The sequence below is a fragment of the Anoplopoma fimbria genome, chromosome 24 (genome assembly GCF_027596085.1).
Source record: "Anoplopoma fimbria isolate UVic2021 breed Golden Eagle Sablefish chromosome 24, Afim_UVic_2022, whole genome shotgun sequence".
NCBI lineage: Eukaryota > Metazoa > Chordata > Actinopteri > Perciformes > Anoplopomatidae > Anoplopoma > Anoplopoma fimbria.
In genome coordinates, this window is record NC_072472.1 from 24,577,672 (window position 1) to 24,605,357 (window position 27,686).

At 42.4% G+C, this 27,686-nt stretch overlaps 1 protein-coding gene across 1 annotated transcript in view; it reads left to right on the forward strand.

Annotated features, from left to right (window-relative positions):
- The first annotated feature begins 704 nt into the window (after positions 1-704).
- The window catches only part of srrm3 (serine/arginine repetitive matrix 3), a 36,729-nt gene continuing 9,747 nt past the window's right edge, over positions 705-27,686 (forward strand). Inside the window, exons 1-9 of the mRNA XM_054626547.1 lie at positions 705-1,023; positions 10,099-10,200; positions 18,193-18,294; positions 18,765-18,845; positions 19,347-19,415; positions 22,219-22,254; positions 22,481-22,531; positions 23,143-23,250; positions 25,693-25,855. Of these exons, the coding sequence (XP_054482522.1) occupies positions 713-1,023; positions 10,099-10,200; positions 18,193-18,294; positions 18,765-18,845; positions 19,347-19,415; positions 22,219-22,254; positions 22,481-22,531; positions 23,143-23,250; positions 25,693-25,855 (1,023 nt within the window). The 5' untranslated portion in view covers positions 705-712. The remainder of the gene's footprint in view (positions 1,024-10,098; positions 10,201-18,192; positions 18,295-18,764; positions 18,846-19,346; positions 19,416-22,218; positions 22,255-22,480; positions 22,532-23,142; positions 23,251-25,692; positions 25,856-27,686) is intronic.

Genomic DNA, 27,686 nt, shown 5'->3' on the forward strand with positions numbered 1-27,686 from the left:
CTTATAACAGTGGTTGCCAGGCTGGCAACGAGGTATCAGCTTTTGGCTGCCGAAACTGAAAATATGGTTGCCTTTTTTAGTCATATTATATTTTGAATAATGAAGGTACTTTGCAGTTATATGTCAGGTTGAAATTGAAAATGTGTCATTTTGTGCATGCTTTGCAGTAAAATGTCTGTCCAGCTCAAAGACGGGAGGGATACTTATTCTCCCTAGATGTCACAAGTTTCCTTTTTGGGGTTATTTGGGGTAATTTTTTTGCTGCTTGCTGTCGCTTTCTTTATATGTTAAAAAGTAATTGCCACTGATATCAACCAAAGGCAAATAATTGGTTGCCAACTTCTCAAAAAGGTTTCCAATGGCTAACTGGCAACCTCGCAAATGATCAGTGGGCAGCTTTTTGCTTACAGAGGTTCAGGGGCCATGAAGGGACCTTCAGGGGGCCCCACGCTGTCTTCAAAGAGAAAGATCTTAATTTTATACAAAGTTTTATTAAATGTATGCCATGTGAAGAAGAGTTATTCACTTTCAGCACCATTAACAGTGTATAGAAGTCAGTAATACATTGAGAATCCTCCCAGATGAGAGTTCCTGGAAACATTAAACTCTAAATTATTAACATGAAATGAAACTGCCATAATTCACCAGACTCCCTATTGCCCATATTGACAGTTTCTCTCCATTGTCTGTGTCTCCACAGAGTTCAGTAACCATGTACGATGCGGCGAGGGTGCCGTCTCCTAAGGATGGCGCAAACGGGATGGCTCAACCCGCCGTCCCCGGAGCAGGAGCAGGAGCAGGAACAGCTGCGGGACCAGGTGGGCCGACGCCGACCGCAGTCCTACAAGCTAAAACTGAGGAGGGACAGCCAGGTACGGAGGAAGAGGAGGAAGATGAGGAGGAGGAGCCCAAAGCAGAGCCAGTCCTGGTGAAGAAGCCACACAGGGAGATTCTGGACCATGAGAGGAAGAGGAGGGTAGAGTTGAAATGTATGGAGCTCCAGGAGATGATGGAGGAACAGGGGTAAGTACATAAAAACCATAGGCTTCATCGTTATTTTTATAATGACAATGTAATAAATAAATATGTGGAAGGGTTCCCTCGTAGTGATGAACCTACAGATTGTTATCACCTGAATCTGCAGCTCCCTTCGGCTTTATGGAGCTTCATAGCGACTCTCAGTTAGTTTAGCTGTCTAGTATGGTAATTTAATCTCTCTCTGCTCTCACGGTGTCATTTTCAGCCTCCCTGTTCAGTAAAACAGCTCTAAAAAACCCACTGTGCACTACCTGCTCAGCACCAAGCAGCAGACAGACACAGTCAGCAAACAGCTGGTGAACACAGTGGAGCATTTAGCAGCTCAAGAGAGAGAGTTTTTGGTACCAACTCCTAAGAGAATGGATATTGGACATACATACATTACTTATATTAGGTAAGATTTATTTTGCAAGTTTAAATGTTAAACTAAAATAAATGAAACACCTTTTTTCCCAACATTTTCTGACATAAACTTCAGTCGTTGCAAGGAAAATGCTCTCACTCCGACAGCAGTCTTAGGGTCTTAATGCAGGTTTTACTATACAAACACCTGCTGTATAACATTCTCCTGTTTATATTGACCGCCTGCCATAGAAGTTAGGGACCACTCACACCAAATCATTTCTTCATTATCTCTGTTGCAGCACTGATGTCATGGTGTTAGCAGCTGTATTTATATTTTCTAATTGTTTAAAGTCCTCTAACATGACTACTGCTGTTATGTTTTTGTCTGTTGATATCCAACTGAGGGACTCAAAGTGTGAAATATTTATTTTTAATCTTTGTGACATATGTATGAATGAAATTTGCTGCAGAACAGTTAGTCTTACGTAGCAATTTGGGGGCCATTAATTATGGTAATGATCTTATCTAACGGATGGCACTCATCGAGTTGAAACGAGCACTTGATGACCAGTTTGTGCAGTTAAGAGATTTTAATGAATCTGACTTCAAACACTTGCACTGAGCCTCACAGAGAAAAAAAATACATTTATTATAAGAATATGAAAAGTTTTGCTTGCATGAAGCCCAATATGTTTTGGAGCACAAAAACCAACCAAGCGACTAAGCATTCCAGTCGCAATGGGGATTTGATGTCAAGTGACATTAGCGTTTCCAGCGAAACAGCAGTTGTTTATCTTGTCTTTACAGTGGGGTTATTGGGGAGCTGGTTGCAGTGCGAGCCATGAAAGCTTTCTCTGTGTAGTCGAGCACTTGACATTGACAGCTATGTACCTGTAGGGGTGCTGAGCTCACATGCTGCACCAAAACATTATATTCAAATCTGTAACCTGCCAAAAGTCGTTTTTATCCCAATATTAGGAAGAAGAAGAAAAAACAACAAGCCCCTGCAGAGGAGTGTAGTAAACATAAGGGTCTGTGTTTCTGGTAGGAAAAGATATGGGCCATTTTTAGCAGCAAGGTATTGAAATGAGATGGGATCAAGATAAATGCATTGTTAATAATTTTCAAAGCCGGCATCTTTTATATTCCCTTTAAAAGCAGCTTAGTATGCTGTTTGCTTGATGGTAATTTTGTGGCGGATGACGTGAAACAAATCTGCCACAAATTAAACCAATGTTGTGAGGTGAAGGGATGCTCTGATCCTGGAGGTAACTGTCTCTTGGAATAAGAAACTGTTCCATATTAGCTGAAGGACTCTACAGGGACCATTTTGGCAGAGACCCGGTGCTTCCTCCTTGGCCAGCTGCCCCATTTAACATAATTGGCAATGTTCACAATCAGCAAGCCGGTGAAGGACCACATCCTCGTTACTGTTCTAGTGGCTCCAGCTTGCTAAAGAAGAAAGGATAGCTGAACACAAGACTGCTATCCGCACATAAATTCTGGACCATGCAACTGCAGGGGACTATATTCAATGTAATCAAGGTCACAACCATAGACTGTATAAAAGAAGTGGAAGTAGTCACTGTGTCATCACACATTGGTTTGTAGATTACACCTTTGAAGCCTTGGGTTTGCCATTTTGGTTGTCGCCATCTTGTTTTTTTGCAACCAGAAGTGACACAAGAGGTAGGAGCTAAGTACTACCTTTTTATCCGACCAAAAAGTTTACAGTTAACTATCATGAACTAAAAACACACGTTCTATGACCAAACCATTAACAACTCCCAGACCCGTAAATGTCAATCATAACATAACCACACCCTCAAGCGTCTAAATTACTCTAAATGAGATTATAATTTACAAAATGAAAATCATGCTAGACTTTAAACTAGGGATTGAAACAATGAACTTGTGTTTACAATGTTTATTGAAGTAATAAATCAAGTGGGAAATAGGATATTTTTCTCATGGACTAGGTTTAAGGCACTTCTGCATTGGCTTCACTTTTCAGACCTGGAGTTTTCCGCCTGGTTTAAAGAAGAAGATTCAGCAATATTCAATCATCAGCGGCAGCCATTTCTGCTTCACAATCTTGTTTATGTCACAGATGTAACATTACTCAGCCTTTATGTTGTTGAATATTTGCATGCAACTCTTGAACTTCTGTATTAGTGGTCTCATCCTCCAAGTAGTGGTTATTAGTGAGGTTGCCATAGAGACATGGGCCCAACCCAGCATAGCCTGTTTCATTAGCATGATGTGTGTCCTCCAGCACAAAGTTTAGGAAGAGCTCAGTGTGTGCGAACGCCAAAGGCCTTGAAAATTGTAGTGACTGCAGTTGGCCCTAATCCACAATCTGGAGGCTTCTCCCAGGCTATTCTGCACACACACACACACACACACACACACACACACACACACACACACACACACACACACACACACACACACACACACACACACACACACACACACACACACACACACATTGCTGCTTCAATAACCACAGCTCCCAGACAAACTCCAGGCTAGCTGAGACTGTAATTAATGAAGAGCTCTGTGATCCTCAACGGTAAAGAGAAAAATTCACTTTCCCACTAATACCTCGTGACATTTTATTCACATCACATTTGTCATTTCGAGGAAGCCGGATAATCCTTTATATATTAGGGGAGGGTGATTTAATTGAATGCAGGGCAAGCTAATTAGTGAGATTTTTTTGCGGTGGTCAAGGCTAGATACGAGAGGTGGCAGGCTCAAACTGGAATGCCAGTATGTGGGACTGGCATTTTTTTTCCTCATCTCTTTGAGTACAGAGAAAAGCTGGAGATTGATTAGATTTTTCTTCCACTAATTTTTCTATCCGTTCCTCCTTCACTGAGCGTGACTGTGTTTTTCAGACAGTGGGGTATCGTTAAAACGTAGGGGTAATGGTGGAGCTACAACAGATTGATGGAACGGAACTGCTGGGCTTCACATAAATGTAAAAAGGAGGGGGTGAACGGCGGCCATCTGTCAAAGTCCACTCATCTCATGGCTTGGAGTAGCCGTAGATGTTCCTGGTTTGAGAGCGATGTAAAAGAGTCAGGATGTCTTGTGGAACAGTGTAGCGGCAGGCAGCAGCTTGGCTAATGATGACAGAACACTGACCAGCCCAACTCACTCGTCAGATGGCGACCACTCAGCTTGTGGGTGTTTAAAGCTCTGGACGGACTCGAGTCATCTCGTTAAGCTGTAATAAAAGTAGAATCTCATTCGCCAGCTTGGCTCAGCGCAGCTCCCCGCGCCTCTCCAATTTCTAATGTTCCTCTTTAAATGAGAGCGCGTGAGTGCATGTGTGCCGGATTAAAGGATAGAGCGGGGGATGAAACACTGGGATAGAGAGGCAGAGCAATGCCAAGGCATTAGACACAATTAAAACAGTGGCTGGGGTCTGTTTTTCATTTGTTGTGGATAGAAGCCAGCAGGCTCAGACTATACGTCACCCCCCGAGTCCCCCGTCCTGACTGAGGCCTGTGTGGAGGATTAGGCCGGGGGGCAGGTTGGATGCCTGCCTCCTTCTCTAACCCTGACAGCATGGCAGACACTCCCCTCCTCCCTTACACACAGCCCCCCCACACACAATCCGGCCGTGGCCTTCTCCAGAGATAAAACCAGGATAAATAGTCTGCCATGAGTGATGGCCTCACCCCGGGAGCCAATTAGGCAGGCTGAGCAATTAAAGAAGTCTGTTCATTTAGCTATCCAAGGCTTGGCTGCATCCCCCCAGTCATCTGAGTGCTCTGCCTCTGCAGGGAATATTGCCCTTTTATGTATATTGAATATGCTGTGGGTGCTATACATCTGATCTGTTAGAGTGGCTCTTGGAGGAGATGGTGCGGTATATAACTGAAGCACCGTCAACAACCTCCCGTCGTCTTTCCATCAGAACACACTGCATGTACTGAACATCCCAACAAATGCTCAGTGACCATAAATAAAGGTTGGCTATACGATAGCACAGTTCACAGAGCTCAAGGGCCGCTTTGCATGCAAGATTCCACATTCTATTTCAGTGGTGTTTTTCCGCACTAATTGAGGCATAAGGATTGTGCATGATTTGAAGTCCTGTGGTGTCTTAGCCTTTTTGCAGCTCTCTAATGAGCTCTCTTCACAGGGCCTCACTCACTCTAATCTGCAGGCTACGTGGGGCTCCCTTTAAACACATGAACCCGATACACTCATCTGTTCAACGCATGCACACACGGACACACAGAAAGGAAAGGCTATACTGTATATAAGAGGTGGACATGGTCACTGTGACGTCACACATTGGTTTGTGCTTGTTACTAAATAAACATCGTTCTGTATTAAAGAAGACTTGAAACTGGTGATTGAGACCATAAACTCTTGTTTACAACGTTTACTGAGGTAATAAATCGAGTGAGAAGTAGGCTCATTTTCTCATAGACTTCTATACAATCTGACTTATTTTTGCAACCAGAGGAGTCGCCCCCTGCTGGTCTTTAGAAATAATGCAAGTTTAAGGCACTTCTGCATTGGCTTCATTTTTAAGACTCCGAGGTTGCCGCCTGGTGTTCCAAGAATGGTAAGAGCTTTTTAAATACGAGGCAGAAGACATTACTCTTCATGCTTCACAAAGCATAAAAATTTGACCGCATGTGTGTATTAGAAAATGGCTTTCTTAATGAATCTGTTGTTTTAAAGTTGAGTAGAGATGTGTAGCCTGGCACAAGCAAAAAGACACAGCACAGCACAATGATGCATTACTGAATTTGTGTTTTTACATGAACATAATGTCAAGACAGCACAGTCCACAGTCAATTGAGGGAGAAAGAAAATGGAGGTTTATTGTATCAGTCGGGAGCTAAATTGCATTTTGGCCGCCACTGCTGTGGAATTGCTTTAATAACATCTGCAGTGACACTTTTTGAATTGCTAGAGATGTGCGTATCTTGGATGGTATTAAGAGAGCTGCTCTCAAAACCTCTAAGGCCAGAGCAAATAACTATCTCTGCTCCGATGGAGGTTTTCCTGCAAGCCAAAGCCTGTGTCATAAGACGATAAGCCCGTGTCCTATAAGACTGGAAATTGTAGGGAAAGCATCTCGGGGAGAATGACCCATTTCATACATTGTCACTGGGGGAGATCCCAAGCCAATATAGAAAGGTCCATGCCCGACAAAAGCACGATAAATTCTGTTGGTAGAGAAGATGAGCAATCAGAAAGAGAGGCGGTGGCAGATTGTGGCGCTCCGACCATTGATCTGCTTATACTGTGGGGGAGGTGAAAAGGGCAGCTTTATGTAGTGAGAGAAAGCTGTACTCTTTTGTTGCTCCTCGTTCTGTCTGGTCTGTCTGGTACCTGTTATCTAACCAGAAAATCTATGACTGTAGAGAGCATCAATTGAAAATCCTCTCCACTTCTCTTCACTGTGGATCAGTGGGTCGTTTTAATTCTGCCCCAGAAATAGCAACGTGTGGGTGTCCGGGCTTGCCTTCCCCGTGTTCCCAGCGCCATTCAATCTCGCTAACTACATTGGCATCACTTTGCCTCTGCACTCTTTGTGGCAAGATTGATGGCTGCAGAGTTTCACGGGCGCGCAGCAGCGCCTGGGGACGACTTTTGGAGAAAAAAAAGGTTCTTCTCCTCAGACATCGAGCGCAGAAACATCACTGGCAGCCAGAAGGAGTACACGCACACACAAACACACGCGGGCCCTGCACGTAGGCGCCTCCTCGTCAAATCGATGACCATCAGCGTAAGGATGGTCTCCGGGCCACAACTATTCATTTTCCAGGATCGGGAGTTAATGGGGTGGAATCTGTGGGTGCCCGGAGCTGTCTAATTACTCCAATCAAGTTCTTTAATCGTGGTGATTTGTCATGGCTAGGGTGGCGGGGAGCCCCTCGCTCTGATCGATTTCCCCTCACTCTCTCTCCGCCCAGATCACTGGGACTTTGCATGCTGTAGGCGGTGGGTCTGGGCTAAATGGCTTTCATTTGGGTTCCGCTTGACTAACTCTGAACGATCCCACCTCACAGACACAGAGAAAACATGCAACGTTTTGTTTTTTTGTCAATTTCAAATCAGTGTCATCCGGCCTTGCTGAGAGTGACCGATCCAATCAGCCCCTTCTTTGCACTGTGTTGCGGCACAACAGATGGTGTGTGAGCAGCTACCTTTACAGCTGCAAGAAGTGCTGATTAAATGTGCAGAGGAGAGATGTGTTGTTCCAGTGTGCTCATCCTAATAGCCACTGACAAACATCCAGTATGTGGCCATTTAAACAGATTGATTCAGAGCTCACCATGGATTTCTTCCTAACTTCCCTTCAATGGAAATTAAAAGTTTGGAGATCATGCTAGAGTCTTTCCTCATACTTCTTTTGTCCATAGATTTTATATCTCTGCAGGCGACTCACCATTCACCAGGTTCGTGAATACACTCAGGTGCCGTGGGGGATTCTCCGGGTTCTTACCTCTAAACCCCAGTCTCTTTGTTGAAGAGGCACCACTGCTGGGCATGCAATCTCTGGCTTTAGTTAGCGAGCTAGACCGAATAAAAAGAAACTGGACTTCGCTGGGCTTCTCGCTGCGAAGCTGTGCAGAAGCTCAGAATGGAGCAATTCAATGGAAGACAGAGAGAGAAAGGAGGAGGAAGAGGGGGAGGAAATTCTGTATGCCATGCGTCCACAGAAGCTGTGACCCCTCTTTTTCTTGCTTTAGCTGGAGTGTCAACTGAGATAGCTGCAGCCTGCAGGCGCTAAAATCATCACCCTCATCAGCACAATGTGAAGGAAAAAGCCCTACAGCCAAATGGTCTGTTTGGGCAGAGGGCATTCAGCCAACGACATCTCTGAGCCCTCTCACCCTCTTACCTATCGCACACCCTTCCTCGATACAGAACAGACAGCTGAGAGCATCGTTCGGACTGCAGTAGAGTTGTCAGGAAGCAGCTAACGTACGCCGATGGCTCCTGCGATGTGCACGGAAAGCCATGAATATAAAGTGTGTGTTTGTGGCCACCATTGTGCTGAGTTGACGGCTGCTGGGCTGAGAGATTGCTGTACAGCGGGACCTGAATGGTGCCGTCACAGCAGCTTGCTTCTTGTCCGTTGGGCCATCTTCCAGCTATTTCTGTCCCTCCATCGCACTTCTCCTAATCTCATTCTCCACACCGCCAATGCGCCGATAACACCAAACTCAGAATACATGTATCGGATGCTATATTTAATCTGAGAACAGCAAACACTCCTGTTAATTTAAGATCCAGTTTATAGACTTGGTGCTGCTATGAGCCCCAGCTTAGAGAATCTGTTGCCTAGTATTAGTCTGTGTTCCAGCACTGAGTGATGGACAGCTCCCCAACACTTTTACTTATTGCAAGTGGAGCTCACATTTCAGATGTTATCACCTACCAAAGACGCAAATATCAATTCCGTTCGGCCTCAAAGAAATCTTGAGTTCTAGGGTTTTATTCTTTTATTTCATACCGATTTCTAAAACTGAATTGTGGATAATGAGTGAATCTTTATATGAACATACTGCTATATGCCAGGCACCTGCCACACATGCTTTTTGTTGTTGTTCCTAATACAAATACTAAAGTCTATTATTAATGGCCGAGGCTTCCAGTCAGTCTCACTCTGTGATGTCTGGCTCTTGGCTACACTTTCACAGCTTTATTAATTCTCTCCCCCCTCCGTCCTCTTCTCTCGCTTCGTGTTTCTCTGCCTGTGTAGCTCATTACATCCCATTACCAAAGCCAGAGCCGAATGAGGAGATGGTGTTGAGATAGTTTGAATGCACCAGGAGATCAGCTCAGTGTACAGCGCATTAAAGTGGCCATGCTCTATCAAGTCCACAAGACATGCATAACTCCCCTATGAGAGTCTGTAGAACGGCACAGGACAGAAGCTACTTTACTGCCACTACCGCGCTTGTTCAGACGGGCTGGATGAATTATTAGTGTGCCCCCTCACAGAGCTGTCGGTGTCAGTCCAGTGGTCAGAGGCTGCTACTTGTGTTATTCACTGGGAGGACAAAGCCCAAAGCTGTCTGCATGGAATATATGGGGAGGGTTTGATTCTTTCATTATCTACTGCACCAAACAATACCACAGTGAAATGAATGTTGCGCCCACTGCCAGATACACTGTATCTGAAATTGAAAAAATATATATTATTATAATTAGAAATCTACATTGTTGCACAGACAGTAATTGCTTTCATGTCCCGCTGCAGCGGTCTGCAGGATTCTGTCTGTCAGCTTGCTGAAAGCGCCTCCCAATTGCCCCACAGTTACTCTCAACTCAGCGCTTTGCTTACAGAATAAAACATGACATGCAGTCCGGGCCGGAGTAAAGGAACCCGCCGGGGTTGCGAGAGGTTGACAGTTAGTCATCAGAATATACATCATCCGGCTGAGGGTCTTTTTTTCTGGGTTTAGATGCTGCCGTTTGCCATTTGTCGGACTCTGTGTGCTGACATGGCTCTGACATGGCATCTGGCAGCTGTGAGGGATGACCGTTCGCTCTGCCAGCGTCCCACGCTGCATTCAATGCTGTTGTTTAAAGCGGCTGCTTCAGTTAGCAGTTTGTCCATCGTTCATGTTCATCATTGCCAAGTAGTGAAAACTGCAGATAAGTGATGAATCTGTGTGTGAGTATTCGTGCCCCTACTAACTGCTTTATCTTTATGTCCATCCTCAGGTACACAGAAGAAGAGATTCGACAGAAAGTGAGCACATTCAGACAAATGCTGATGGACAAGGAGGGCGTCATCACCAGAGAGGGCTCACACACACAACCAGTGTAAGTTACTGTACATCACTGTAATGTTGCAGCTGGTAAAACATGATTTGTATTTGAAACCCACCTTCAAAAAAAAAGTAGAGTAGAAATCAATAGTAGAAATAGTACAAGAGGTGACAATACAATACAACTCAGAAATACACTTGGAAGATTCCATGATTTTCTTTAGAAATCGAAGGTTGCGCATGCAATGGGAGGAGGGAGGCCCGGATGGAAAATGCAGTTTGTTTGAAGTGTCAAGCTTTGAGAGGATCATGAAGTAAAAATAACCTGAAATATCAGTCAAGCTTTATGCGGTACTGCACACATAATAAAACTATCTACACGTCCTTGTTGTTTAGCTTGTAGCCTATTTGTTAACGTTCCGTCAAATCTGCATTATGGAAAGTCCTGCTGCTTTGGCAACTAGCTGTTCCTGTTCCCATACAGACAAGAAAATAGCCAAGAGAAAGACTGAATCTAATGATTATGAGTAACAAGGAGCGCTTGATAACTAAACAGATGTATGGACAATACAGTATATCTTTGATGGAAAGGAATGATACAGTAGTTAAGAGTGAATTATGCTGAGTGTAGTCAGGTGTGTATGACGTCTGTATGCTTTATAGAGTTATGACTGAGATGAGAAGTGGTGGTACTTAAATTGTGTCTAACAAAACCAAACATCCATAAACATCAAATACTGTATAAGCAGAAGTTGAGTTTATGAGAAATGGCCTACCACTCTGATAATGTCTTCAGGCGGTCGGTTCCAAAGAAAAACGGTCCGTAATTACAAAAGTGCAATACATTTTAATTTGAATCCTTGGCTTTTGACTGATAGTGCCTCCCTGAAATACACAGGGAATGGTTAAACCCTGATGCTTTGAAAATAATCAGTAGCATTTTAAAGTCTATTCCAAACTCTGCTGGAAGCCATTGAGGCGAAGATTGGCACGATAATTGTCAATTTGTTAAGCACTAAGCCTCGCTCTAGCTCTGCGCGCCGTGTGGCAGGGAGAGTGTCTCATCTGAGGCGAGCAGATTTGGAATTAAAGGAACCAAAATGAATGATTGGGTGTGTGGCCCCTGTCCAGATCACGGACAGACACAGAGGCCACCGCTTCGGCCGTCAGAAAAGATGAGAAAAACAGCAGCAGCAGGATGTAGGCAAGGCGGCCCTCCTGAGTCAGTCCATCCTGCTGTATCTGTGAGTGATGGAGAGAGGCAGTGTGGTGGTGGTGACGTGACCTGCTGTCTGTGAACTAATGACTGGTAATGACGCTGATGCTTCCCATCTCACAGACTAGACTAATGACTCTCCCTCCTCTGCACCACAGCCGGTGTCTGACATTTAACCAGACCACGCTGAAATGAGGAGGGAGCTGCAGAGGAAGGTGACACGCAATAGGACAAACGTAATAACCTTAATTTAATCATTTAGGGTCCAGAGAAAGCCGACCATGAAGATACAGAAAGCTTGTGTTTGTTTTCGCTTTTCCCGTTAGTTCACTCTCAAGGGCACTCCTCAGTCCGGTCAATTTGGGATTTCAGAGCTTGCCTCAAATGCTGCATCTTTTCCCCCACAGAAAGGCCTTGATGTGGAAAATTGAAGGTTGTAATTTGCAGGGTTGTTATCCCCCCCTCACTCCCCCTCATACTCAACACTCCCCCAGGCCTTTTCACACACACACAAGTCTTTCTGAAGTAAACTATGTCCCTCTGCACACCATTGTGACTTTTTTTGTAGAGTGCCTACTTTACTAAAGCATTATGGGTAACATGCCTTAATCAACCGGTGTATTGGCCGCGGGGTAAAACTGTGCTATATGCCTCCTGATACTCACTGTCTACAGCAATAAGCAGATCGACAATCCCCCACATTAATAGGTTATATGGTAGTGGACCCTCACATCAGTTAGCATTGGCCCACAGGGGCCGAAGTCACTGTGGAAAAGCCAACAGTATGCGCTGATATGATGCTGGTGTTCTCATCTCACATTAGTGGCTAAGTTGTTTCACTGTCCTCTGTGTCTCTAAAGTTTGTTTCTGGGGCTCCTTTATAGCAGCGCTAATTAATCAGGACCAGAATGTCTTAATGCAACCAGGTCTCACTCCCAACGCATCAGATGTACGGATACAGACGTACAGAGGCAACCCTTCAGTGTCTGTATGCAACGCACAGGGCTTTCAACTAACTCCAATGTAAACCCATACAGATCAACTTATGTAATTTAAAGAGCCCCTCCCCTCCTGCCCGCCCTGCACGGGGTTGTGGATGGGTCAAACAATCCCAGGCTTTCGTCCAGGAGAAAGCTGTTTGTGGCTTGTGCAAATCTAAAAGTTAATATTGACATTTTGTCACACAAGACATGCGTCTAAAGAGACACTGGTAACTCTGTAGTGAGATATGTTGTTAAGTTAACACTCTTTTCCTAAACCTAACTAAGTGGTTTTGTTGTCTTAACTTACTTCCTGTAAAAATGGAAGTTTTGTTTTGAAGAGACACTTTGTATGTGATAAGAAAACTGAAAGCTGTGGAAACTGACACGCTGTCGCTGACACGTCCAAATTGACACTATAGTGAGAAAATGTGTTGTTCAAGAACTTTTGGATGGACTGCCAGTAAAGTTCGTACATTCACGGCAGTTGGGCCTTAAAATCTACTGCACCACCATGAGATTGACTTTTTTCCTTTTTGGTGAAGTATCCTAACAACTGTTTGATTAATTGCCCTGCAATTTTGAACAGCCAGTCGTGGTTTCTAGAGTATTAGGGCGAATGACTTAATGGTGATCCCCTGTTTTTCCCTCTAGCGCCACCATGAGGTTGACATGTTTGATTCAGAAATGTCTTCACTACTAATGGATGCTTTGCCATGACATTTGTGTGCACTCATTCATGTCCCCTTAAGGATGAATTGTCATAACTTTGGTGATCCTGGTGACTTTTTATCTCGCACCATAGGTCAAAATTTACTTTGGTTTCGGATATAAATACCTGCACAACTAATGACATTCCCATCTGCCTGTACTATGTGTCTAGTGCTGCAGAGCACTAAAATTCAAAAGAGTCAGTTTTATTAACTGAAAAAGGAAATTAGAAAAACAAATATAATATGTCAAGCTACCATGAACTCTATTGTATATTTTTTTATAAAGTGTGTATCTTACTGTATGCTAATATCTTTATTCTGTGACCAGGAGCCGTTAATCTCATCGTAATTTAGGTACAAACTGCTGCCAAGCAACTTCAAGCCAAACGAGATATCTGCAGATATAGATTGAGATAAAAGATATACTGGTTGATATGTAGATTTGCTAAATGAAAGGAGGCTCCAACACAACCTCAAATATACTGCTGCCTTCAGCGTGTTTGACTCTGCTCAGCTGGGAGGTTTGATTCAGATGCCATCTTTTCCACAGGGGCTATTACTATTGACAGGCTAGGCCCCTCAGCTGTAGCTTAATACTCTTACACACTAGCAGTAAACAGGCAGCAGGATGAGCTAGCTCATAACTCTGTTTACCGATGTCCCACATTGATTTCCTGCAGAATGGATGTGAGCAGAAGGGGGAGAGGAGGAATGCATCGTGTAGAGCCGTTCTCCTGAACGAGCAGAGCAGGATCAATGGGGGAAGCTGACCCTGGGCTTAGCTATCGCCCGAGACCGACGTTTCTTCATTAGCAAACCGAATTGTTTAAGAAGAAAATGGATCTAGCGTTCGACTCTTGCAGCCAGAACATCAAGGTTTCCCCCCAAGATCACAGAATTGGTCAGTCCTTCATCTCAATATGAGCACCGTAAAGCTGCTACAGTAACAACCAGATTTGCCGCCACCCTCATGCTGAGGAGCAATCAATCCAACCTCCACCCACCTCCTCCCAGAATAACAAACTATAACCGTCTGCAGCGATAGAACTATATCCGGGCCTTCGGAGGCAGAGTGGCTGTCTGAGTGGGGATATGAATGAGCTGCACTGAGCTGTGCTGCAGCCCTGAGGATGGCCATGGCGGAATCAGGGAGCGTCTCTCCTCACCGGGGCACCATTAGGGACTGAGACACTCACTCATCTGCCTAACAGGGACGCTGCGTTGATCGGGACCAGGCTGGACAGATGTCTCCGGCATATTGGAGCAAGGCATCACTTAAGAGATTAGAGACAGGGTGGGGAGTTAGTTGATTTATCTCTAATGACTTAGCATGGAGGGGACCACGAGATGTTTTCATTTGTTGTTAATTGCTCTTCTTGGCATCATGCTACAGGGACACTAGTCTCTGAAAAAAAAAAAATATTATATTATATATTTAAATCATTTGGTTTCAGAGACCTCATTCTTCGTGATAGATAAATATTGTATGTGCAGCTTCACTAGCAAAGAGCACTGCCCTTTACTGCCATATCTATATTTTATATCTTTCAAAAGAGTATAGACTGTAAAAAAATAAAATAAAAGAGTGGAGGTTACAGCATATTAAACCCAGAGTATTGTCTGCAGTCTTCCTTGTAGGCTGCAGGTACAACCTCCACCTACCTATCAGAGGGTCCAGCATCGTAGCCTGAATTTAAAACCAAGGGCAAAGAAAGTCCACTCATCACCTACTGCTGCTCCTTTAGCAGCTCCTCTCGTTTTAAAAAACGGACCAAGATACTATTAAAGGGATTTAGTGGGTAACACTTGAGCGTTGTGTGTGTGTCTCTCTCTTCTCAGCACAGTATTCAGCAGTTTGATATCCTCTCTTTTTCCGTGAAAAAACGAGCAGTGTATGTGTTATATATACGGTCATCTCTCGCCTGTATTGACTCCCAGTTTCAAACTTAATAAGAGTTCCCAACTTTGTTCAAAAATTCCGATTGCCTCTCTCATGTGAACTGTGTCACACCCACACTGCCCCCAGTTGTTTACTTCTCTGAGGCTGTTGCTTTCTGTTGCTCATGTTCAAATGAACGTGATTATTGCAATGCAAGTTTATTCATCAGAGCCGGAGTTGCAGTGTGTGCGTATGTGTGTGTGTGTGGGGGGCTCCAACACTCGCCTGTGTACGTAAAGCGCCGGGATTTTGAAGTGAGGTTATTTTGCCTGCGCTCGGCTTCCCTGCTGCGCCCGGCGGTGCTCAGCCAATTAAGGGCTTTGTTGGCTCATCTCCTCCTAACTAACCATCAGGCCTGTTTAAATCCTCCACATGCTCTCCTTCCTGAGACTTTACACCACCAACTACACCACCCCTCCTCTCTTGATCTCATGTAGAATGAGCTCTAGAGATGCACTATCCTTTGCTCTGTCAAACTTCTTTCCGTGTGTCACTTCGTTCTCTTCATCTCATTACTCCTGCCTGTTTTCATCTCTCTCTTGCTAATTGCGGCTGCATGGTTTGTCTTCGAGGTTATGTCTCTGTTTGCATCATTCTGATACAAATAAACTCTGCATATATACCTCCCATATGCTCAGGGGCGTAAACATAGATAATATACATATTATGATTCAGCATTTTTTTCAACTTCCGATTCCCTTGTCACTAGTTTTTTATGGCTTTTGGGATTAGATGAGTGAAATAAGTTCTGTGGTTAACACAAGCTTCAGACATTTTAATGATTTGATATGTGATATAAAATATGTCAGTTAATACACCTCTCACAACTTAAAAAAGGTGGTTTCCAACAAGTGACTAAATGAGACTACTAAACATCATCATACCGATTGCTTTCAGTGAAGATGATCTTGCTAAACAAGATGAGGTATTTAAAGACAAATTGATTTCAATCCAATGCCCTTTGCTATATATTTTTCTCGTCCCCATCTCATCATGGTTTTCTTTTCTTTCTTTTTTTTGATAAAGCAAGTCGTAATCTTTAACAAAATGATAGGCTTATTCTACATAAACTATACAAAATCTAATTATTTTGAAAAAAAACTATTCAATAAAAATAATTACTTCTTATTTTCTTTTGTCAGATACAGACATGCAATGATGTTTGCTGGGTAATATGTATGATGTGGTTGTTCAGCGTCAAATCTCTATTTGATCATGTGACAAGACGATACAATATAGATGGTAGCTAAGCCCGAAAACTTTGTCTTTGACCGCTCTACTTTCTCAGTACAAAGACCTAGGACTCTCATTTGCTTGTTAAATCCAACACATTATTGGTAAAATATATATACCCCTAATTGGGTGTGTGTGTGTGTGTGTGTGTTTGTGCATGCACTTCGTTATTACCTTACATTCGTCATTATCAATTTTAATGCTTCATCTCTTTGTAAAAAAGTAGCAGAAAACCCAGAGCATGACTCCCTGGGTTTGTAACAACGCTGGGACATGACAAGGTCAGACTGATAGGACTGCATGGAGGGGAAAAAAGAATCAGTGTGGTGTGTGTTCTTTATCTGTTTCTTTAGTCCACATGAAGCCTGCAAGGTCAGAGCTGGTGGATCAGAGGAGGCCACATAAGAGAGAAGGGGGGTGGTGGTGCTGGGAGGATTAGGGAGAAGGCTGCTGCCATCTGTCTGTATTTACAATATAGTGTGTGTGAGGAACAAGTGGGAAGATATGAATCCCTCAAGCTGAACTGCAAGAGCAAGAGAGATGATGATATTCTCACTGCTGGGGTGAGACAAGATTACAAAATGTCAGTATAAAACTACAGTCACAAAAACGTTCAGTGTGAAAGCATCACATTTTATTCACTTGACTCTGTGTTTTAATTTTATTGCACCCAAAGTTAATTGCCAGATGGGTAGGGACATGCTAGGTACATTCATTATCCTGCAGTGTAGCTCTTTGGTAAGGTCATTCCACACTTTGGTCTTGACTAAAATATCTCAGCAACTATTTAATGAAGGTCCATGAAATAGTCTACAGTTGTTATGGTCCCCAGAGCATAATTCCTACAGACTTTGGAGATCCCCTGACTTTTTCTGTAGCACCACCAGCGGGTTCACATTTGTGGTTTTGAGCAAAATGCCTCAACAACTATTAGACGGATTGCTGCATGACAGTTGGTACAGATTTGGTACGATTTAATCACAACTCATCCCCTCAGGATTCATTTGATTTGCAGTCATCTGGTCAAAATTTCAATTTAAGATTAGTATATATTAACTTTAGAGCTAGACCGATAAATCAATCTGGCAGATATATCCGACAAATACCAGCTTATTGCATTTATGTCGGTATTGTTGGCTTATAAGAAAAATAGTTCTAGTACAGGAATGCCAAACTAGTTTTGAAATCATTCAGAAACTGAGTCTCCCCCAAAATTAAATTAAATCTTTACATTTTTTACCAGTAAGTTTAAATAAGGAATTTGTTCAGGTCATCTGGCTGGCTGCCAGCATACAAATAAATACAGAAATAATGAAAACAATGTTTATTTTTGTTGTTGTAATGGTTAATATTTTGGGTCAAAATAATTTTTTGTTATGTGGTAAGGATGAACATGATTCCTGCTGGCCCTTTATACCCACTGATGGGCCATTACATAGTTTGTTTTTCTTCAACTGTAAAATGTCCAGCTTAGTATCTTTGACACAATGCTTTTTTAAAAACAAATCAAAGGAATATGTTTAAATGTTATAGTTACTTCTGGCTAGTATATTATCAGATCTTTTAAACTCTCAAATATCAATAGCAGAATCGATGGTGCTATAGTTAGCATGCTAATACACTACACTAAAATGTGTAGCATTATATCTATTAAACATCTCCATGTGAGCTTGTTAGCATGCTGATGTTAGCATTTAGCTCAAAACACAGCTGTGCTTATGTAAGCCTCACAGAGTTGCTAGCATGGCTGTAGACTATTTCATTGTGAAGTCTCTAATGAAAATGGTTTGGAAATAGATTTTACCAGAGTTTGCCATTGTCCACAGTTACTCCGCTTTACTTATAATACTCCCACACACACACACACACACACACACACACACACACACACACACACACACACACACACACACACACACACAAACACTCTCTCTCCACATTAATGATCCTTGTCTTGTGTTTTCAGGGTCAACCACCTGCACTATCAGCCTGGCGAGTATGAAGGGAACCCTGAATTGGTTGGCTATGAAGACGGAGACTATGACCATGATTACCACAGTGACAGCCGGTAAAACACATGCTTAAACACACCACAGACTGTATAATGGCGATGTGTTGATCAGCTCTGACCCCTCAAGTGGTGAATTAACTCAGCCACCTATTATCTCCTTCACATGGCCTCTTGGTGTTGATGATGAAATCCATAAACATGAAACTGATCTAAATATATGTATAAAAAAGCTCTTCAACTGCTCTAGCAACACTTGAGTAACAGCATGTACCTGGACATAAACACTCATAATCACAGGAAAAAAAATCAAAGGTCATTTCCTCTAAGCTTTCCATTGTATGACAATGTTGCATGTTATGGCAGAATGAATTAAGGAAATGAGAAAATAAACACTTATCAGCAAATAGCAAATAACTATAATCAGAAATGTATTCCTTCTGAAAATGATTATCATAACAATCACTTGTACATTTTTTCTGCCTCTCTCATTCGATCTCTCTCCCCCTCTCTTATTCTCGCCAATCCAGAGTGAAGAGGAAATCAAGCAGCTCTCCATCCCCTCGTCCGAAGAAAAGGAAGAAGAAAAAATCTGGCCGCCGAAGGAGTCGGTGAGTGGCAACGGCTTCCACTGATGAAGTGGTTCGATCTTTCTGCTTTTTCTTTTTCCCTGCCTCCTTGACAGAATAATTACACTGTGGTTACAAGAAGTGGAATTCCAATGATTTTGGTGTGAAAATTGCTAAAGACCCATCAGATACTGCATTTGTGAGGAGGGGGAAGGGATTGTAGGGAGTCATTAGCAAAGCATAGTCTCATCTTCCTTTTTCTTTTGAAAAGGTCAGCAAAAGAAATGGAGAGAGTAAGAGACTGAGAGAGAAGGAAATGTATGAAAGATTAGGAAGAGAGAGGCAGATAGATGAATGGAGGGGAGGACAAAGAGTGAAAAATCAGTTGAGCTCCTATAAGATGTCTCCTTTACTAACAATCATCCCCTCTGATGAGTGATGTATCGTCACAATGATGAGTGAAAAGACAGAAGTCAGCAGCGATCAGAGCCTCATTTTGCATTTTTGTCACTGTGCAAATTCTTCCCTTCTCTCCCCCAAAAGGTTTGGCAGCTCCTCACCCACTCATAGAGAGAAGAAGAAAAAGAGTGGGAAGAAACACAAGCGAGACAGGTGAGTGTGTACAGGCAGTTTGTGAGTGTGACATCAGTGACATGTCATCACAAGACAGAAACTGTGACTTTTTAAGGGTTTATCAACAGCTGCCTTCACAGTGATGGATGTGAGAGAAAGACGAGAAGAAAAGGGAAGAGAAGGAGTAAAAAAGAAAACAAAGGAAGCAAAAGAAAAGGAGAAAGGCGGGAATAAAAAGGAAGAGACATAGTAGTACGGAATGGAAGAAGGAAAGGAAGAACAAGAAAGTGAAGGAGCAAAAGCTAAAAGATAGGAAGAAAAAGGGGGTGAACAAGGAAAGCAGCAAATACAAGAATAACAAGAAAGGGAAGTAGGAAAGAAAGAAAGACAAGAAGAAAAAGAAAAGGATAAAGGAAAGGAAAAAGGACAGGAAAAAAGAAGAAAGGAAAAGAGGAAAATAGGAAAGACAAGAAGAAAAAGGAAGGGAAGGAGTAAAGAAAGACATACAAGAAGAAATGGGGAAAAGAAGAAGGAACGGAAGAAAAAGAAAGTGAAGGAGGAAAAACTGAAAAGATAGGAAAAAAGGACTGAACAAGGAAAGGCTGCTAGACAAGAATAAAGAGAAAAGGGAAGTAGGAAAGAAAGAAAGAAAACAGAAAGGTAGAAAAAGAAAGGGTAGGAAAAAACACTGACAGATAGGAGAAAAGAGGGGTTGGACAAGGAGAGGAGGAAAGACATGAATAAAAAAGGAATGGAAGAAGGCAAGAGAGAAAGTCAAGAGGAAAAAGCTACGATAAAGGAAATGAAAAAAGACAGGAAAAACAAAGAAAAGAGGATAGACTAAAATATACGAAGGAAATGGTAGTAAAAAAGTAGGAAAGACAAGAAGAAAAAGGAAGGGGAAGAAAGAAAGGATGAAGACATGATTCAAGTGAGAGAAGGCTGAAAGGAACAGAGACTAAATGAAAAGGAAGGGAAGAAGAAAGTGAGAGTGACAGGACACAAAAGAGGAAGAGGAGAAAGAGCCAGAGCTCATCAACAAACACTTGTGCGATGCCTTGGGATATCATAACAACAATGAGCTATGTACAGTGCCCCCCCTCCTCCAGCTCCTCTCCCTCTATGCCTGACTTTTGGGGCGGGGCGCTGAATGCACTGCTCTAATAACCCAGCCTGTACGGGGGCGCACCAAACACAAGAAAAATGAGCTTCTCACCAGATTGCTGAGCATCACTGCACTGCCCCGCTCTTATTTCCCACCTCTCATCCATCCACACACATCCGGGTACCTGCCGTCCTCCCTCCTCCTCCCCCACTCCCCCCTCACACCAAAAGCAGCTCTGCATTGCAGGTACTGTTGATATATGAATAATGTATAGATGTGGAAGGATGGGGGTGCAGAATGGAGGGTTCCCCAGAAGAGTAGCCCTCCCCCCCACTCCTGTGATGCTATTCTCCTTTTTAAGATGCACATATGAAGGAGCTAAAAAATTAATCCTGCTGCTTGTTTGCAGTACACAACTGACTTTAAAATAACAGGGCTTGTGTCTATTTTGATGCACATCATATATCTAGCATAGAGTGAACTGCTAAGTCCTGGTAGAGCAAGGTGAGGTGAGACCAGAGCGGGTGAGAGAAGAAGTAGACTAATGAGCTCTCTAGAATAACTGCTTGTACCCAGCAGTCCCCAGTTGGTTCCCTCCAGTGGGGAGGCTGCCACTGGGAGGCCCCCACAGCTCTGAGTCACATATCAGCCACATACGTTACTGTGACAGCTTTATTACTGCCCTTTCAGGGAATCAACACACTTTGCGCCGCCACTGCCTCCCACTCCACTGCATGCTTGTAGATGGGGGGGTATAGTGCTCTTCAGGAAAATAGAAGTGACTCTCACAGACCGGTCTGACTAATCACCATGGAAACTGCAACAAGGGTGAAAGTGATACGGAGGTGATGTGTCAGTTGAGAGCTGAGGACTGAGGAATGGCCGGCCTCCCATTTATTACTGTCCACTCTGATACGGGGTCAAAGGACCCTCGGTTTATTATTCCTGCTGTATCGCAGGGGGCAGCCAGCAATAAATAAAAAGCAAGCGTGACATCCACAACCTGTAGAATACCAGCTGGGAGAGCCTGATGTGAGAGGCGCCCTGTGGACATTTCTGCATATCAGGACGTATGCGGGTGATTCAGAGGGCAGAAGTACATGCTGGAATTTTCCATTTAGGAGTTTGAAACTATGCGATCCTCCTGCTGTTCTCGGCAACTCGAACATGTTCATATTCTGTGACAATAATACAACTGCAACCGGGAGCTGCACTGCTTTGTGTGTCTGTGTCTGTAATATTTAGAATGCAGTTTTAATTTACATGTTGTGGCACATTTGTCGTTGATTATGTTGTATGAGTAATTATCGGGAGACTCTAAATGAGTCTTCACTGCTCGGGAAGCTTTCACACCTTTGAGAGACTTAACATAGTTTGAACATTCTTTGGAAGGTGTTTGTGAAAATGTTTATTTAAAAAAAAGTAAATAAAAATGTGGCACACAGCACAAAATATATTTTGGCTTCAGTCTCCAGTAGTTGTCTAAAATACCACCGCCGATGTCCTAGAATTTATTTCAAGAAGCAAGTTTAGTAATTCCCAGAACCACCTCAAATCTGGAACATGGACGCATGGATTTAAAAATACCATTTTCTTTTTTTTTTTATCAGGGAAGGTTAACCAGATGAATCAGTACACCAGCTTGTTAGAACAGGGTCCCCGCTGCAGAGTTTTATCATATATACATTTTCAGTTAATTATTATGACGATTGTGTTTTTTTGTTCTTATCTTTATAGATCTGCATCTGGCTCCAGGAAAAAGAGGAGACACAGGTGTGTATGGAACAAGAGAAAAAAAACACAATACATTATAACATACATAAAATCTGTAAGGTGTGTGTTATTGTCATTTCTGCCTACTGATTGTTGAAAAGACAATGCAATCCATATGGGTGAGTGGTACACTGAGTTTCCTTTTTTTAACAAAGGGTGTGAATGTGTGTCTCCTATGCTTTCAAGGACACAGCTTCAGTATCTTATGTATGACATTTGTTTTTAGATCGGGCAGCCCAAAGAACAAACACAAAGACAAGAACAAACAGAAAAAGAGGTGAGCTGCACATAGAATCACTCTAATGCCATTTAAATGTTAAACCTACAGGTCTGTTTTTTGAAGTTTCACATTCATTATCATTGACAGTTGATGTACATGTACAGTGTAAGAATAGGCACTATTTGTCCTCTGCACACAGTGAAACACAGAGTGAACAATAGTCTCTGTCCTCAACAACGGGTCCAATTGGAATCACGTTCAGCCTCTCATAAATTTATATTGGTATTTTACACCCATTATCTCAGTCACAGACTCTCAGAGAATGTAAATATAGTGCTGTAAAGAATAGAGTGCATCTTCTAAGCGTTGTGAGCCCAACATGATTCCCATGCTATACGTCTCACCCCCGTCTTGATTAGAATATATATCGAAGGTGTTTGGCAGCGCATGAACTGTTTTACATATCAGGAGATTGACTACTGAGCTCTCTGTGGCACGTGTGTCCCCCCCGTGGTGTCTGCTTACATACACATGGCTTTATGTATGTACATGTACGCGTGTGTGTGTGTGTGTGTGTGTGTGTGTGTGTGTGTGTGTGTGTGTGTGTGTGTGTGTGTGTGTGTGTGTGTGTGTGTGTGTGTGTGCGTCCATTGCTCGTCACCCATCAGGTCCCCCGGTGAGACCCCCAGTAGGAGTTCACAGCGCCAAGGCAGCTGCTGTAGCTCCCGTAGCGCCTCCCTGTCCTCCACACGGAGCACCTCCAAATCTCCAGCCAGGTAGACTCCTCCACACGCACACGCACACGCACACGCACACACACACACGCACACACACACACACACACTCGCATGAACACCTCGGCTCTGTCTAGTCACACACTGGTGTGGCTCCACTGCCTGTCGAGCAGTTGCCCTGGTTACTGTCTCTCTTTTACTCCCGGCCCCGTGGAGACATTAGGATGCCAATGGGCCTCTTATAATAAGCCCTATTAAATAGCTGTGATATCACTCTGTACTGGTAACACCGTTTGTCTTTTTATGGAGCATGGAACGTCTTATTTTACTTTCTAAAAAGCTACATTTACTATGTAGCAGAGTTTGTTGAAATTTCTGGGTTTCTGTTCTTAGATGTAATGTTATTTTTATGATTCTATTGACTATTATGTTTTTATTTTGTTTTCTGTTGTGACATGTTAAACAGCATTGAACATTTTTTCCAATTATTTTTCGAGCAAATAAGAGTGCAATGGGGCAGTTAATAAGATATCTACTCTCCCATACAATTTATTCTTTTTCTAAAGAAGCCAAGGAAAGGGCAGAATATTTATTTTATTAATTATATGTCACATTTTAACAACGTTTCTGCACTTGTAGTTATCAAACTTTGAAGAATTTCACTGAAAGGGTTACACTGGTAATTTTCAGCCTGGACCATATTTTCCTATGATTCTGAGTCTAAGTGACTAATGGGGCCAACAATTTTTGAAATTGGTCTGTTATTGAGGGAGAACGCTGCAGGATAACGAGCTGTAATGAAGTTGCTCGGGGCAACTCCTCATCGTTGTTTTTGCCTCTGACAGGTTCAGATTGTTATTACAAGTGTCTTACAACATTATGAAAAGGACCTACAGAGAAATAAAACCTTTTTCTTTACCTTTCCCTTAATCTGGTCCTTTTTGTTATTGTGTGTCTCGCTCAAGGAGAGGTCTTGTTCTGAAATCTAGCATCACATCCACATTGCTGCAGTCAGATAAATATTCAGCCATGACATTGAAAACTTTTTTTCGTCTGCGGCCATGTGCAGCGTTTAACCTCAATACTGGACCAATTTTTGTCCCCACAAAATATGACACATTTATCAAGCGTCTTACTGCTACTTACAGCAAAGAGTACGATCAGAAAGGATCAGAATCAACACAGCAGAACCAGAGATATTGTGATGATATTGTTGTGATCACACGATTAATCACACATGCTCAGAGCAGGAATAGCCAATCAGAGACAAAGACTTACCCTGCATCTCTCCCATTGTTAAATATTTTTTTAAAAATCTGGTATTCTTTAAACCTGTGATTGAATTGTGTCAAATATTTAAAGGGAGTGTTTTGATTTTCTGAAGTGGGGTTGTATGAGGTACTTCTCCATAGTCAGTGTATTCCCTAGAGTACATGGTGGTCGGTACGCCCCCAATTTGGAGAACTGGACAAAGCCGCGTACTGCTGTGGACAGGGGCAGCAGCAGAACATGTTTGAGACACCTAAAAAAAATCTACTTTAGTTTAAGTGTGCGATATATTTGGAATATTTTCCCAGTTTTAAATTCCCCTCAGACAGCCCTTTTTGATGAGGAACTGAAGCCGTTCTATCCATCTATGCTCTCTTCAAAGCCACAAGACTCCTTTGACAGAAACAGCTGTTTTACCTCACAGAGCACAGGAGTTGCTGGTCTACTACTGCCTCAATCTGTTATTGTGTGATTTTGGTGTTTTAACCGATAGCACAGATAACAGCCTCAGTTCACCATTGGGAAGAGCCGTCTTCCTGCAGGGTAACTTACTCTTCAACTGATTTATTTTTTCCCCCTAAAATACGTTTTGCTGCTGCTCCTGTCCACAGCAGATCATCAAATCAAACACACTATTGCTTTAATATCTACAGGAGAAATAAAAATGTGAAATTTACAACAATCTGTTATTTTATGATATAAAGATGAATAAATAGGAAATTGGTTGAAATGGAAACAAAAATTCTGCTGCTGGCAGACGATCTACATCAGAGTGTGGTTATCACATCGACAAGTGCAGACAATGAAGATGCACATAAAGAGTTTGGATACATAATCAATGCAGCTTTATTATTTTTCTTTGCACCTCTGATAAATCCACCAAAACATTTTGTGTAATATGCTATCAAATAGAAATAGTAAACTACCTCATTCTGAATAACTACATTTATTGATTATTCTTCATCATGACCAATGTTATTTTGTACAATCGCTCCAAAACATGTTTCACATGATGTGTGCTAGGCAAACGAACTTTGAAAAAAAGTGAGTTAGAGTGGAGATGTTCTACGTTTATCTTTCACTTAAGTCCAAAAATTCCCTTTCGGAACCCAGATAAATACGGGCCCTGATCGAGGTCAACAGAAGTCACAGTGTATGAACATTTCTTTGGCTGTGCTTTACTCGGTGTTTGGCTGTGTGGCTCTGCTCTTCCAGACTGAACTCCAAGCACAAGACAGACGGACAAAAGGCGTCCGGCACCTCGCCATCCACGGGCCCCAACATTCCCACCACGTGGCACAACGGGGACCACACCCAGCGGAGCCGCAACGGCAAGGCCGGCAGACTCAACCACGGCGAGGCCGAGAAAGGGCACGATGTATGTAATCTCCTCTATTTTGCTCCCGAACCCCCACCCTCCCCCCACCCACTCCAACGATATCTGCCACAGTCTCTGCAAATGAGTTTTATCTTGCTCCCTTTGTGTTGGTTGACATGAATTCTCATCTTGTTTGATATTGAAATATTTCCTTTCATTCTGTTATCAGTTATTCCTAGGCTGTAGGCCAGTTTATATTATTACTATTATTATTTTTGACGTGTAAAAGACTCTTCTCTCCTGTGTAAAAACGTGCTGCTCCTGCTGCTTTGTTTCTGGTTCTCTTTGACTCCTCTGCCACCTTGTTCTTTCTTTAGTTTGTTGTCGTTGACGGTAACAGAGGGAGGGAGCAAAGACAAGAGAGGTTCTAGTGTTTCTATTGAGCACAACAATCACATATCGCACCTCGGATGGACTTATGAGGCACACGTTTCCAAATGAATGAGCAAAAAGATGTGTTGTTTCTTAAGAGCAGATGCAGCTGTAAATTTCCCCGCTGCGGGACTAATAAAGGATTATCTTATCTTATACCCGCTAAGGCTTGGTACAAAAATAAAGTTTAGCCAGGCACAGGTACGACTACTTCAGACATTTTAGTCCCCACAAAGGTCCATGCCCGTGGAGAAATATTAAAGAAAAATGTTTCTATCGGGAATGGTAACCTCTGAGTTTTACTGCAGATAAAGTCGTAATTAGCCAATGTTGCAAGATTCACAATTATACGACTGAGGGCAATTTAAAGAGATAACAGTCTGTGATTTCTCCTTGAACTGACAAATCCAATTACTTATGGAAAGTCTTGATCCAAGCATGCAAAAAATGAATTGTTGCAAGGTACAGCTCTCCATTATCAACTGTGTGCCGGGCAGTATGGAAGATTTAAAATGCCTAAATAAAAGCAAATCTAATCAAACAGGACAATTACATTGCTTTTAGTCTTATAATGCAATTAATGGATATTAGAGTCACAGTGAAATGGAAATTTGAGCATCTTTAGTTTCTGTAATATGACATATTTCCACAGGAAACGAAATATTACAAGAGTTAAAAGAGGGATTTAAATCAAATTCTACAGTAAAAAGTATAAGGGTTAATTTAATCAACTATTTATCGACAACATTTGTTGAAAACAAAGTTTTCGCCTGCTGAAATACAAACACACACCTCATATTATGATATTGAACTGCTAGCTAGCTACACGTTAACAGTCAAGTGCGGTTACATGTGATCAGCGAGTTAGCTATTTTTTCCCAAATCACATTTGATTGGACCGCCGAGTTAAAGATTACATATTTTACGTAATTTAAATTATTTCGAGAACTGTTTCTTAAAATTGTATTTTCCACTTTGCTGGGTAGTTAGAATCTGTTAACAACACAGAAAACTAAGTTCAGTGATGTATTGCATTTCAGTGTTGTCCAGCAGAGAGCAGCATAGACCTTATCAGTATAGCGTTATCATGAGGAAGTGCAGGGGAGCGTTCTCCTTTATTTAAATGAAAATGCATCACACATCCATCGGAAATAAATTCAGAATGTGACTCAATTTAAAGTCAATAACAAGCTAAAAAAATGTCCTCTCAACACACGGTTTTCATATGATTATGACACGGTTAAGCTGTATGGTATTTCACTGTATTTATTTATTTGTCTGTTTATGTAGGCATTTTAAATCTTCCATAGAAACTATGTTGTGTTAATGAATTAAACTCATGACACAGGGTGGACCCTCTGAGTAATAAAATCTTAAAATAAACCTCCACATACTGCCCACAATGGGCTCCTGAAGTGTTATAAATCAGATTTATTCCCCCCTACCTGTTCAATATGGA